The 12,828-nt window shown below is 40.6% G+C and overlaps 3 protein-coding genes across 3 annotated transcripts; all 3 read left to right on the top strand.

Moving 5' to 3' along the window:
* The first annotated feature begins 95 nt into the window (after positions 1-95).
* Positions 96-4,577, top strand: LOC102296403 (heat shock cognate 71 kDa protein). The gene is made up of 9 exons (XM_005951935.2): positions 96-223; positions 1,359-1,563; positions 1,724-1,929; positions 2,249-2,401; positions 2,474-3,029; positions 3,136-3,338; positions 3,460-3,658; positions 3,770-4,002; positions 4,194-4,577. The coding sequence occupies exons 2-9, from the start codon at positions 1,359-1,361 to the stop codon at positions 4,362-4,364; spliced, it is 1,926 nt and encodes a 641-aa protein (XP_005951997.1). The 5' UTR covers positions 96-223; the 3' UTR covers positions 4,365-4,577.
* Positions 4,578-5,020: 443 nt separating this feature from the next.
* Positions 5,021-6,886, top strand: LOC102296088 (chymotrypsin-like protease CTRL-1). The gene is made up of 7 exons (XM_005951934.2): positions 5,021-5,171; positions 5,436-5,539; positions 5,666-5,745; positions 5,826-5,907; positions 6,007-6,187; positions 6,388-6,518; positions 6,714-6,886. The coding sequence occupies exons 1-7, from the start codon at positions 5,036-5,038 to the stop codon at positions 6,873-6,875; spliced, it is 876 nt and encodes a 291-aa protein (XP_005951996.2). The 5' UTR covers positions 5,021-5,035; the 3' UTR covers positions 6,876-6,886.
* Positions 6,887-7,019: 133 nt separating this feature from the next.
* Positions 7,020-12,607, top strand: LOC102295779 (C3a anaphylatoxin chemotactic receptor-like). The gene is made up of 2 exons (XM_005951933.3): positions 7,020-7,469; positions 7,764-12,607. Exons 1-2 carry the CDS (start codon positions 7,460-7,462, stop codon positions 8,813-8,815), a joined length of 1,062 nt encoding a protein of 353 aa, XP_005951995.1. The 5' UTR covers positions 7,020-7,459; the 3' UTR covers positions 8,816-12,607.
* The last annotated feature ends 221 nt before the right edge of the window (positions 12,608-12,828 follow it).

Below are 12,828 nucleotides of genomic sequence, written 5' to 3'. Positions count from 1 at the left end.
AGACGTGGGTCGAGAACTTTCCTCAATGGGATCACCTGACACCCTCTCTCCTTGCACAGTGCTCTTTATACACTGGGGAACTGACACTCGTCCTCTTAGTCTGCCTGCCAGAAGAGGGGAAAGGAGTGCTGGAGAGAAGCTCAGACGGCTGTGTTGGGTGTTGAGCGAAAAAAAAGCATTTTAATTCTGTAAACTGTCAAGCGCTGAAAATTCAACAGCAAAGGTAACAAGAATAAAAAGCATAAATTGCTTTCTGGCCTTGCTTCATAGTCTGTCTTGCTTACTGCTTTCAGCGTCTAACTGGCAGAAGTCAAATTCACAAACAAGTGAGGCTTGCATGGTTCTTTTCAAACAATCGCATGACAAAATAAATCTAATTCTCTATGAAGAAAAGTGCTTATGTTTCTCAAATTTCCACAAAGGTCATGGGTGGTTTCTGTGTGGGTGGTTAATTTCCATGTAAAAACAGTCTTGCAACAAGTTTCAGATGTTGGTACAGTGCTGCCACAACAGTTTGTCAGCATTTTCTGCTCTGTGTTACCCAACTGGATAACAAGTGATAATTCAATAAAAAGTTCTGTTTGCAACATATCTGGAGCCTTGGAGGAACAATGATTGACACATTTACAGAAAGAAAACAGGAGATAAGCCAAGAAACATTATGCTCTGTGATTTAGTGTAATGATCAACTGGGTGTTTGTGATTTTCACAGCTCCTAAAAGGGTCTTGCTCCCTTAATTTGGCAATTAATTCAAAACACGACTCCAAGAACTGTGATAATAAGAGGACTACTTTGCTAATCCTTCTGAATGTCAATGCTGTCCATTTCTTTTTTCACATCATTAGTTTTAAAAGGAACCAGGCCAGGTTTGAGTCTCTGATTAACTGATCCCTGAAAATTTTTTGTCACAGTCCATTCATTGCTATGCAGACATGAGGATACTCTATATAATAAGTGAAAGCTATTTAGAGCCAGCTGTCGGAAAATAGATACACCGGTCACTACTGCAGGATTAGTGTAGCACATTTAAAAGCTTGAGTAAGACACTCTAGTATTATGTTGCCAAGGCAGAAGAGCAGTAGTATATGTTTCAAGTGTCAGCTGGTCATTTAAGTCACTGTGGTACTGTGACAGCACACCACCGCAAACCGGACCTCACGTGGTAGTGGTGTCTGGGCTTATGTAACAGCACCAGGTTCACCTTTCTAGATGCTTACAGTAACATTTTAAATAACATTTTCACACAGAAAATGTTAGAACTATAAAAATACAAACAGATAACAATCCTTGGCTCAATAATGATGAGTATGTGCAAAAATGTGGGATTGCAGTACTACGTTTCTCTTCTGTGTCACAGATGTCTAAAGGACCAGCAGTGGGTATTGATCTAGGCACCACATATTCCTGTGTAGGAATCTTCCAGCATGGCAAAGTGGAGATCATTGCTAATGACCAAGGAAACAGGACGACACCCAGTTATGTGGCTTTCACAGACACAGAGAGACTTATTGGAGATGCCGCCAAGAACCAGGTGGCTATGAACCCAACCAACACTGTATTTGGTAAGAACTCCAATACCCAACTGACAAATCGGTTGAAGCAGTGATCAAATAAAAGTATTCTTTGTGTCCTCACTTTATAACCACGTAAATATTGTCGATACACTCCAAACTGAACATTACATTAACCAATTCGAATTTTTTCCATTAAATCTATTTCCAGATGCAAAGCGTCTGATTGGTCGTAAGTTTGACGATCTCGTGGTACAATCTGATATGAAGCACTGGCCCTTCAAAGTCATTAATGAGTCATCCAAACCTAAAGTGGAGGTTGAATATAAGGGTGAGATCAAAACCTTCTACGCAGAGGAGATATCCTCGATGGTCCTCACCAAAATGAAGGAGATTTCTGAAGCATATCTTGGCAAGGTAGATAAAAGTGAATGGATAACAGGATCGTTGAAATTAGGTGGAAAAGTTGGGTTTTATGCAGGAAAAAAACCCTGCAACTATCAGCAAACTAAACTGGCTAATCTTTCTAAATATGAATACTTCTCGAAAATATACAGTAATAGCACTGAAGTTTAATGACTTTGACATGAAGCAGGTTCCCCAGGTTATCTAGTGTCTGTGGTGTCTGTATAGTAAATTATAGTTAGATAAAGTGGTTCCTTACAGTTTTCATGTTTGCAGTTTCAGATCTAAAAAAAAGAAGCAATATTAACTTAGTGTCTTATTCTCTTTACAGCCTGTGACCAATGCAGTCATCACAGTTCCAGCTTACTTCAACGATTCCCAGCGTCAAGCCACCAAAGATGCTGGGGCCATCTCTGGCCTTAATGTACTGCGCATCATCAATGAGCCTACTGCTGCAGCTATTGCTTATGGACTGGACAAGAAGGTAAGCTAATCTTAAAATGTTCAGCTTTTGCTATTTTGGCTTCCTCTTTGTAATTCTCTCCTCTCAATTTAGGTTGGTGGAGAGCGCAATGTGCTTATCTTTGACCTCGGAGGTGGTACTTTTGATGTGTCAATCTTGACTATTGAGGACGGCATCTTTGAGGTGAAGGCCACTGCTGGTGACACACACTTGGGCGGTGAGGACTTTGACAACCGCATGGTGAACCATTTCACAGCTGAGTTTAAACGCAAGTTCAAAAAGGACATCATCAACAACAAGCGAGCCGTGCGTCGCCTCCGCACAGCCTGTGAACGCGCCAAGCGTACCCTTTCCAGCAGCACCCAGGCCAGCATCGAGATCGACTCGCTCTACGAAGGTACAGATTTCTACACTTCCATCACCAGGGCCCGTTTCGAAGAACTCAATGCAGACCTGTTCCGTGGAACCCTCGAGCCTGTGGAGAAGTCCCTGAGGGATGCCAAGATGGACAAGACACAGATCCATGATATTGTCCTGGTGGGCGGCTCCACACGTATCCCTAAGATTCAAAAGCTGCTCCAAGACTTTTTTAATGGTCGTGACCTCAATAAGAGCATTAACCCTGATGAGGCTGTCGCCTATGGTGCAGGTGGGTCTCTGCAGCATTTATCACTATATATTTCAGCTATGGCTCAATAAAACAGAGCTGCTGACTGAAACCATAATCAGTTTAACTTTGTGGAAAATCTCCACAGCTGTGCAGGCCGCCATCTTGGCTGGGGATAAGTCTGAGAATGTACAGGACCTACTCCTGCTGGATGTCACACCCCTTTCCCTGGGAATCGAGACAGCTGGAGGAGTAATGACTGTCCTTATCAAGAGAAACACCACCATCCCCACTAAGCAAACCCAGACCTTTACCACCTATTCAGACAACCAGCCCGGTGTGCTCATTCAGGTACATCAGGGTTAAAGTTGTGTAACTGTTTAACCTTTATGCCCAGCTGCATTCTAGGTACTTGTGTACACTAAAACCTGACTCTGATACATTAAGCTACAATATGAATAATTGTTTTCAGGTGTATGAAGGTGAGAGAGCCATGACTAAGGACAATAACATCCTTGGGAAGTTTGAACTGACTGGTATTCCACCTGCTCCGAGAGGGGTTCCTCAGATCGAGGTGACCTTTGACATTGATGCAAATGGCATTCTCAATGTGTCTGCAGTGGACAAAAGCACTGGAAAGGAGAACAAAATAACTATCACCAATGACAAAGGTACAATTATGAAAAAATACATACTAATTCATATATCCAGCAGCAAATTTATTATGAAAAAATCAAATCCTATACATGAATGCAGGGGAAAAAAATTTAATTCTGTCACAGGCCGGTTGAGCAAAGAAGACATTGAGCGCATGGTGCAGGAAGCAGAGCAGTTCAGGGCTGAGGATGAAGTCCAGAGGGAGAAAGTGACAGCCAAGAATTCCCTTGAATCTCTCGCCTTTAACATGAAGAGCACCGTAGAGGATGAGAAACTCCAAGACAAGATCAGCCCAGAGGACAAGAAGACTATTGTGGACAAGTGCAACGAAGTCATTGCATGGCTGGACAGAAACCAGGTAAAAAGCCATGCCTTAAAAGTAGGCCGAGGTTCCTCTTTATCTAAAATTGTGAAAGCAGTGAGCATTACATTGTATCAAAGTTATGAATCAATATCCTTCTTCCTTTTCCTGTCATATGCTTCCTGTCAACTCCTGACCCACAAAGCCTTCTGTCATAGTAGAGTATATTTGCTCTTTTCTTTTCCCAGATGGCAGAGAAGGAGGAGTATGATCACCAGCAGAAGGAACTGGAGAAGGTGTGCAACCCTATCATCTCTAAACTATATCAAGGGGGCATGCCAGGAGGAATGCCCGGTGGCTTCCCTGGCGGTGCAGGAGGTGGCTCCTCTTCTGGTCCAACTATCGAGGAAGTTGACTGAACTCAGTGTTTTTTACTATTTGCCAATAGATATTCACCTTACCTAGTACACATCTGATAAATATCTAGTCAAGTTTATAACAAATGTTTTGCAATATCTAAGCACACATCACATTCAATATCCAGATGCATATTTAGATAGTTTAAAAGTCACACCTTTGTATCAATGCTTTTTTATGCAAAAAATCAATAAATATCAACAGTAAAATTCTGATTTGACAACTGTAACGTGTGTATCTTCTCATTTATGGTGAAACTAAGGTATGCACAGAGACATTCAACTTGCAGCTGTAGAAAAGTGCAGATAAAACTGGTTCCTGTAAACGAACCACATGTGATCTGATCAGTATCTTTTTCCTGCCTATTAACAAGAAATATTTACAGGAAATATTGCCACAATGAAAGAAGGTCGATGTTAAAAAGAGGTGAGATGTTGACTGCAAATGTGTGAGTTTGAAAGATAAGATGCAAGCAAGAGCATGTACCTTGGAACATCTTGATCAAAGGTCAATGAAAGGTTTTTCCTGTCTATTACATGACAACTTGGTGCTTTTGCCTTTTAGCAAAATGAATTTAGAATTCAGCAAAAACTGAGTTTATCACCAGATGCCATTTTCCCATACTGTGGGCACATGAAGGGGGGGATTGTGGGTGGGGCATGAAGACCTACACATGCAGTTCAGGGTCAAGCGTATTGGATGTGCATATAAAAGCAAGTGTGCCCCACATCTGAAAATCGGGAATCACGACCGAAACACAAACATGTTCTTGATCATCAGTTGCTTTGCTCTTGTGGCCTCTGCATTGGGTGAGTGATTTGTGATTTCATGACAAAGAAATTTGCTACCACACTCTGAGATCTGTGGTGGCAGTTGTGGATTTTACTCTTGCTGTTTGACTAACTGCACAAAAGTAAACACTTTACACACTGGTCAGCTGTGTGCGTAAATGGGAAACACAGTTAAGCGTTTTGTGCACCACCAAAAAAGACAAGTACAAAAATACATACAGAATGAACTCTGACACTTTTTGTCAAATAACTTTGATCTTTTTTTATGTCACTGGGTCTCAGGGTGTGGAGTGCCTGCTATCAAGCCCCAAGTGAGTGGATACAACAAGATTGTGAATGGGGAAAATGCTGTGTCTGGCTCCTGGCCTTGGCAGGTTTCGCTTCAGGTAGTTTCAGTTATTTACTACGCACAAACAATGTGGTTTTGCTACAGTCACAATTTACAACAACTTATTTCATTTTAAATTACAATGTAGAAGTTTGTCACAGATATTTTTTTTTCTTTATTGCAGGATAGCACTGGATTCCACTTCTGTGGAGCTTCACTGATCAACCAGTACTGGGTTGTCACTGCTGCTCACTGCGGTGTGAAGTAAGTCACTTGAGTGCTGTAGCAACACAATAAGTCTTCCAACACTTTGATCATCCTCCTGATTTATTTCTTTTTTTTAGTCCATCACGCCACCGTGTGATCCTGGGAGAACATGATCGGCAGTACAATAGCGAGCCAATTCAGGTCATGTACATTTCTAGGGTGAGCTATAATACAACACAAATGAAAGTTGTCTTCATCAAAGCCCTTGTCTGAATCGTATTACATTTGTGTGTGGTTTATCCTCACCTCTTCATCTAGGCCATCACTCACCCCTACTACAACTCCCAGAACTTTAACAATGACATCACTCTTCTGAGGCTGTCCTCCCCAGCACAGTATACTTCCCGTGTGTCACCTGTGTGCCTGATGTCCTCCACCAGCAGCATCCCCTCTGGAACCAAATGTGTCACCACTGGATGGGGCCGGACTGGAGTAACATGTGAGTTTTTTTCCAACGGGTAAATTGAGATAATCATCTCACAATACACTGGTGTAAAAAACTTAGTTTACAAAAAGGTAATGCAGATAAATATATGAATAATATACACTGCTGCATAGTTCCTGGAGAAAAATGTGAAAGACTTCGTTTGCAATTAGACTAATTCTTTTTATTCCTATCCTTTTTTTTGTTTTTCTCAGCAAGCCCTCGCTTCCTCCAGCAGACCGCCCTGCCTCTGATCAGCCCTGATCAGTGCAAGAGCTACTGGGGTTACAACAGAATCACTGATGCCATGATCTGTGCTGGTGCTTCTGGAGTGTCTTCCTGTCAGGTAACAACCATTTCAAAATGATTATGACAATGATCAGAAATACTCTTAGAAGGTCAAATTTTAGGGGGTAGCTCAGAATTTTCAGAAAATGCAGAAATTAAATGCATCACTGCTGAATAATATCAAGAGCATGATAAGAATATAATATTTTCTTTTATATCAACAAAGTAAAAACATCCCCTTTGTCTACTTTAGGGTGACTCTGGTGGCCCTCTGGTCTGTGAGAGCAGTGGTGTATGGTACCTCACTGGTATTGTGTCCTGGGGAACCTCTAACTGCAATGTCTACACCCCTGCTGTGTATTCTCGTGTGTCCTACCTGCGCAGCTGGGTCGACCAAACAATTGCTAATAACTGAAGCTTAAGAAATAAATAAATAAATCAGCAAAACACACATGTGTAGGCTTCCCTTTAATATACTGCTAGCAAAATAAATAAGAGCACACCACGTTTCCCATCTTTCCATCAATGATTACAATATTATCAGTAAATGAATAACAATCGCACTAGTATTTTACTAGTTATTACTATTACAACTGACATTTGATGTTAGCAAATCCCACAATGCTGATGTTTGGTGAATTTGTGACAAACAGAACAATAGATTTCTAAAACAGCTACTGTTGGTTTGTTGTTTTTCATGCCCATCTGATAAGCCAGAGAGTGAGGGTGATTGGGTAGGATAGTGAAACTAAAATGTTGGAAACCACACACTATAACAAGACAGACCTTGTACAGTATTACACATGTAAGGCGTCTCCCACTTTTGAAGCATAATTACAAAAGTGTTGCAGCATTAGCATATTCTGGGGTGTTGCTGGTTTTCTATCAGCTCATTTCTGCGTGCGTTGCTTCATTTGCTACTGCGTAAACTAAAAGGGAAGAGTAATCAAAGACTTCTAGAAGAGGCAATAAAGACAGAATCTCTCAGCTAAAAGAAACATGGGGACTGGTAAGATACTTACATGCCTGTTGTCAGTTCTCACTAAAACAGAAATTTAGTTAAAGCTGTGCACATGTTAAGTTACACAAACTGAAACGCATGATCTTGTGATATGGTGCATAGATCATGTGCCAATACTTTAATATACATATATAAAATCTGCAAAGCACTTATTTTGTGTGTGCGTGTATATATTATATTATATTATATTATATTATATTATATTATATTATATTATATTATATTATATTATATTATATTATATTATATTATGTGTTAAAATAATAATACAATACTTCACAGGTCAATCTACACTGGAATCAGCTTCGACATACATACAAAAAGCCGCCATTATCATGTACTGCTTGATATTTATAGTTGGAACTCTGGGCAACGCTCTGGTTATCTACGTGACTGGATTCAAAATGAAGAAAACTGTCAACTCAATTTGGTTTCTTAACTTGGCCATAGCTGACTTTCTCTTCACAGCCTTCCTGATATTCTCAGTCATTTCTCTCTCTCAGAGTCACCAGTGGCCTTTTGGACAATTCGTGTGCAAGCTCAACAACTTTGTGAGTTTAGTCAACATGTTTGCCAGCATCTTTACTCTGACAGCTATAAGTTTGGATCGTTGTTTGTCCATCTGGGTGGTGGTGTGGGCACAGAACAAACGCACAGTCTGCAAAGCTCGGCTCATATGTGTTGGTATCTGGGTGACTGCTGCGATCTGCAGCACTCCTTATGCCACTTTTCGCACCGTGTTAGGAGATAATGGGACATATTACTGTGGTTATTCTATGACACATGAACAAAAATGGAGTCTCCACATTTTTCGCTTTGTTATGGGCTTTGTGATCCCATTCCTGGTAATAGTCATCTCTTATGTGGCCATAGGGATCCGTGCAATGCGCATGCAGAGAACAAGGAGAAGGAGATCTCGCAGAATCATTTTCTCCATCATTTTTGCATTCTTCATCTGCTGGTTACCCTTCCATGTTTTTAACTTTATAGAATTAAAGGCTGTGAATAACCCAGACCTCAGGAACATTGTTAGAATCATGGGTCCTCTGACTGTGAGTCTGGCTTTTCTGAACAGCTGTCTGAACCCCATCCTCTATGTTTTCATGTGTGAAGAATTCACGAAGAAGCTTCGGCAGTCCGTATGTTTTGTACTTGAGAGTGCTCTGGCAGAGGACCACGTGTCATTTATCTTCACTCACTCCATGTCATCAACATTTTCAAGGATTTCCCGAAAGTCAGATGCTGCCACGACTTTAGAGAAGATCAACCCAGCTGCTTTTGAATCCTGCACAGAAAGCAAAGTAGTCATCACTGAAAAGACACTTAGCACTTAATAAGATCTCACCAATAGATGATGAAATAAATCAATAATGCAAGATGTTCATCTCATCTCTTTGAAACATACAGTATAATGTTGGTACCCTGGCTCTGATTATTATGGGTGTCCTATAAGTCTGTTGGGGTAAGGCACAATATAATTATGCATGAAACAATAATCCAATCAAATCAGTCGGATTAAGTTCTTGATTAATCAATTAATGTAACATATAACACAAGTTTTTTAAAAAGAAAATAAGACTTCTATACTGTGGTTTTGAAGGTCTTGGATTTCTATCATTTGAATGCCAAATTTTTACATCATTTTTATATTTGTATATATATATATCTACATTTTATTGCTCCAGCTTCTTTAACCATGTAAATCACTATCAACATCTATAAAACTGTGACAAGTGACTGAACAGTGATTGAGTTTTTTGCATTTTTCTTTTGTCTGGTAAAGAAAAACATGATAAAAGGGTGCATTTGACTGACAAACCTTACTTGCACCCTGGCAACCGCTGTTTTATCTTACAGGATATCATGGTGCTGTATACTTCTTGCATTTGCAAAATGGAACACATTGCGTAAATCAAAGTACACCACAAACCACAAAAACATCCCTTTTAAAACAAAACAACAATGAAAACAGGTCCCAAAAATGACCAACATTAATATTATTTGTAAGCTATTAAACTATGAAGTGTGGTACATGAACCTGAGATTTAAACAGCATCTATCTTATCTTGCTGCACAGATGTGCTGTGCTCGCTTCTTTTTTCTTGTGGTTTTTTTTATTATCAGAACAACACCTGCTTCACTATTCATGCTAAAACTAATAATGGAACTCAGTAGCAATAAAAACATTGTTACATTTTTTTCTTACCACAATGTTGCTGAAAAACATTTTGCAATATCGCTAAACGCAAAACTACAATCCTACAATGGCGACTGTATGATTTACATTATTAGATTCAAAAACTGTAAAATTATATAATATTTATCTGACCCTTTAGCACATTAAACTCAGTCATTGTTAAAATTCCAATAAATCCAATATTGCTCAAGAAAAACAATTCCACAAATGCTACATTCACACCCAGTTTTCCATTCTCCAGTGTGAAAATGTTAGAAGAAGGACAAGCAGTGTATTCAGAGTTGGCTAACAAGCTCAACCCTGACAACCCATCCTTTTGAACACATTGTCCCAAAACTGGTCATCTGTGATCACTCCCTTTGTCAAGCTATTTAGAAATGAAACATGTGTATATAAAAACTCGAAATGCCAAAGACTGCAATTGTCTTTGTCTAATGTTTCTTTAATTCTATATAAGCAAGTTAACGGGTGGCATTCATGGAGGATCTGAAGTGTCAGTAAAATTAGATTTTGGAAAGCCAACAACCTAGACTCATCAGCCACTTTATTGGGCACGCCTGTTAAACTGCGTGTTAAGGCAAATTTCTAACCAGTCAATCACATGACAGCAAATCACTGTAATGTTTGGTACTGCTTAGAATCTGGCTAAGGATTCAATATGCACTGAGACACACAGAACTGCAATACCAAACAAACACCATCTCCATAGACACAGTGACCATGGAAACAAAACAACACCATATAGAAGGCTTCTGTGCAAATGTGAGTAAATGCTGACTGGGCCTTTGTCTTTATAGGAAATAGTGTTACAGGAATTTGATGACATATATATATATATATATATATATAGAGAGAGAGAGAGAGAGAGACATGTATTCAGTTTTGTACCACTGGCGCACTATGACAAGCAGACAAATTCCTCATTTGGGTAAAACCTTGGTGATAAATGTAATTTTGTTTGTGATTGCGATTCTGGCGAGCTACTTCATCAGGCCAGGTCTCTGCAGGCTATTGTGTCTAAAGTATCTGAAGCTTCACAAGCTCTAATGCTGCTTTTGGTACATCTTCACTGTATGATTTCTGTATAAACTTTTGTATAACCTGCTTAAGATGAAGCAAGTATGTGTCAGCATGAGCTTGTGAAAACTGCTTAGCTAGGCCTAACGATGTTTCATTATGTTATCTGTTAACTGTTTTGCTCAGAAGGATGAAGTGCATGGCCAGCGCCAGGTGGTGGCCTGGGAAAGGATAGTGGGAGTCTTGTTTGTGCAGCAACAGCCCAGGCTGGACAAAAGACTGTTGTAACTGAAACGATATACAGTTTGTGGGATGTTATAAACATGCTTGTCCCGAGGTTAGAATGCTCATTACTATGAACCTGTCATGTTTGGGAGCGTGTATGTGTATTCTCCTGCGCAGTAATAAATAGTTTGTGTCATGGTCCCCGTGTCTGCCCGGCCGGCTCGACAAGGCCACATGTGTTTTTGTGTACGTTCTCCTCTTGCTTCCCCGCCAGGGCGGAGCTCACTGCGGGCTCCCGCCCTCGGCGTACACACCTGTGTCTCATCAGGCACCAATTACAGGTTGGACACTTAAGGCCGGGACGCAGACAGTCTCATCGCTGGATGATTGTGTGAGACACGTTAGTGAATCTCAGCTTTGTCATCTCTAGCTCTGTGAAGTTTGTCTGTAATTTCTGCGTTAGCGTAACCCACCTTTTTCTGTGCACACTTTTCCCGGAGCCGTGACCAACCCGACATGTGAACCTTTGTGAAGAGAGGAGCAAGAGTGAACGTGATTCCCTTCCCGGACTTTCCTTTATGACCCTGGACCCCCGCTATTCCCTCACTCTATATATCTGTACCTGGTGACTTTGTAAATAAACATTGTTTCTTGCATTGACCTCTGCTCTGTGCCTGAGTCCTACTACAGTCCGTGACAGTTTGATCACAGCTCTTTCAGTGTTGCAGACTTTATTTACAAAATTCCACGACAAAAGTCAACAAGGAAAAGCACAAATACTAAAAATGAATGCAGACACATTTGCAACTGTGGTATTGGAGCTGTCCTGTTGGGATCTATCTGTAGCTGGTCAGTAAGTTCAGTATTTGTTACCTCTTTGTCACCCACTCATTTTCTGGATTGGATTTGTACTCAGACATGCACAGATGATCTTGAGAAGTTTGTGTTAACTACTGAGAAAATGAAATTGTGGGGCCTTTTAAAGAATCTCCAGGAAAAATCTGTAAATAAAAGATTCATCTTATTGTGAAAATAAAATATTTCATCTGAGTCATTTAGTACCTCCCACGTTAATTTGACCAATATAATGTGACAGCCTTATATTGTCACATTATATTTAGCCTTGGTGGATACGCCAAGACAGGTTTTATGACCTTTAATAATGCTTGCACATCCAATCTGTCGGCGTAGGTTGAGATCTAGTGACTGTGGAGGCCATTTGAGTACAGTGAACTCATGTTAAACTAGTTCAAGAAACTACAGCAATCCTCCAGTAGTCTGTGGAATGTAAACAATGCTCGGTTGGTACTTAGTGTATTTAAGTGTGCAAAAAAATGGGTGGATCCATTCTGTCATAATATTTACACCAAATTCTGATCCTATAACAGAGACTGAGGCTCATCAGACCTGGCAAAGCTTTTTGGCTTCTGAGTGGCCAGAGGATTATCATGGAACTGTTTTTTATGTTGTTGAGGTGCAGAGAGTAAACGTGCTGCTGGGAACGTTATCCATCTCCATCTTGGTGATTCCGAACCACATAATGAAAACTCACGTTACGTTTTTTCAGATGATTCTCTGTAAATCCTAAAGATGGCTGTGTGGGAAAATTACTGTAGAATATGCAGCAGTTTCTGCAGTAGTTTCTGAAATACTCAGGTCAGGTCTTCAAGCAGAGGCGGAGCCAGACATTTGAAACACCCAGGGCTTAGCCCTAAAGGGTAGTATGCATGTGGGATTTTTTTTTTTTTTTTTTTTTTTGGGGGGGGGGGGGGGGGGGGGGGGGGGGGTGGCGGGGGGGGGTGGGGGGGGGGGGTGGGGGGGGGGGGGGGGGGGGGGGGGGGGGGTTTGAGATGACTGAAAGATTAATTGGCTCTGTTTTGAGTTTTGTTCAAAAGAATGACTTCATAT

The sequence above is a fragment of the Haplochromis burtoni genome, unplaced genomic scaffold (genome assembly GCF_018398535.1).
Source record: "Haplochromis burtoni strain Fernald_Lab_line unplaced genomic scaffold, NCSU_Asbu1 Contig_1208, whole genome shotgun sequence".
Taxonomy (NCBI): Eukaryota; Metazoa; Chordata; class Actinopteri; order Cichliformes; family Cichlidae; genus Haplochromis; species Haplochromis burtoni.
The sequence above is the reverse complement of the archived record's forward strand: the minus strand, read 5'-3'. Positions and strand labels throughout refer to the sequence as shown.

Excerpts from the sequence above, each read along its gene's own strand:
- LOC102296403 (XM_005951935.2), top strand. The coding sequence starts at position 1,359 with ATGTCTAAAGGACCAGCAGTGGGTATTGATCTAGGCACCACATATTCC. Across the intron at positions 2,402-2,473 it reads CTTATGGACTGGACAAGAAG|GTTGGTGGAGAGCGCAATGT; the intron begins GTAAGCTAATCT and ends CTCTCAATTTAG. Across the intron at positions 4,003-4,193 it reads CATGGCTGGACAGAAACCAG|ATGGCAGAGAAGGAGGAGTA; the intron begins GTAAAAAGCCAT and ends TTCTTTTCCCAG.
- LOC102296088 (XM_005951934.2), top strand. The coding sequence starts at position 5,036 with ATGCAGTTCAGGGTCAAGCGTATTGGATGTGCATATAAAAGCAAGTGT. Across the intron at positions 5,172-5,435 it reads TCTTGTGGCCTCTGCATTGG|GGTGTGGAGTGCCTGCTATC; the intron begins GTGAGTGATTTG and ends ACTGGGTCTCAG. Across the intron at positions 6,188-6,387 it reads GGGCCGGACTGGAGTAACAT|CAAGCCCTCGCTTCCTCCAG; the intron begins GTGAGTTTTTTT and ends TGTTTTTCTCAG.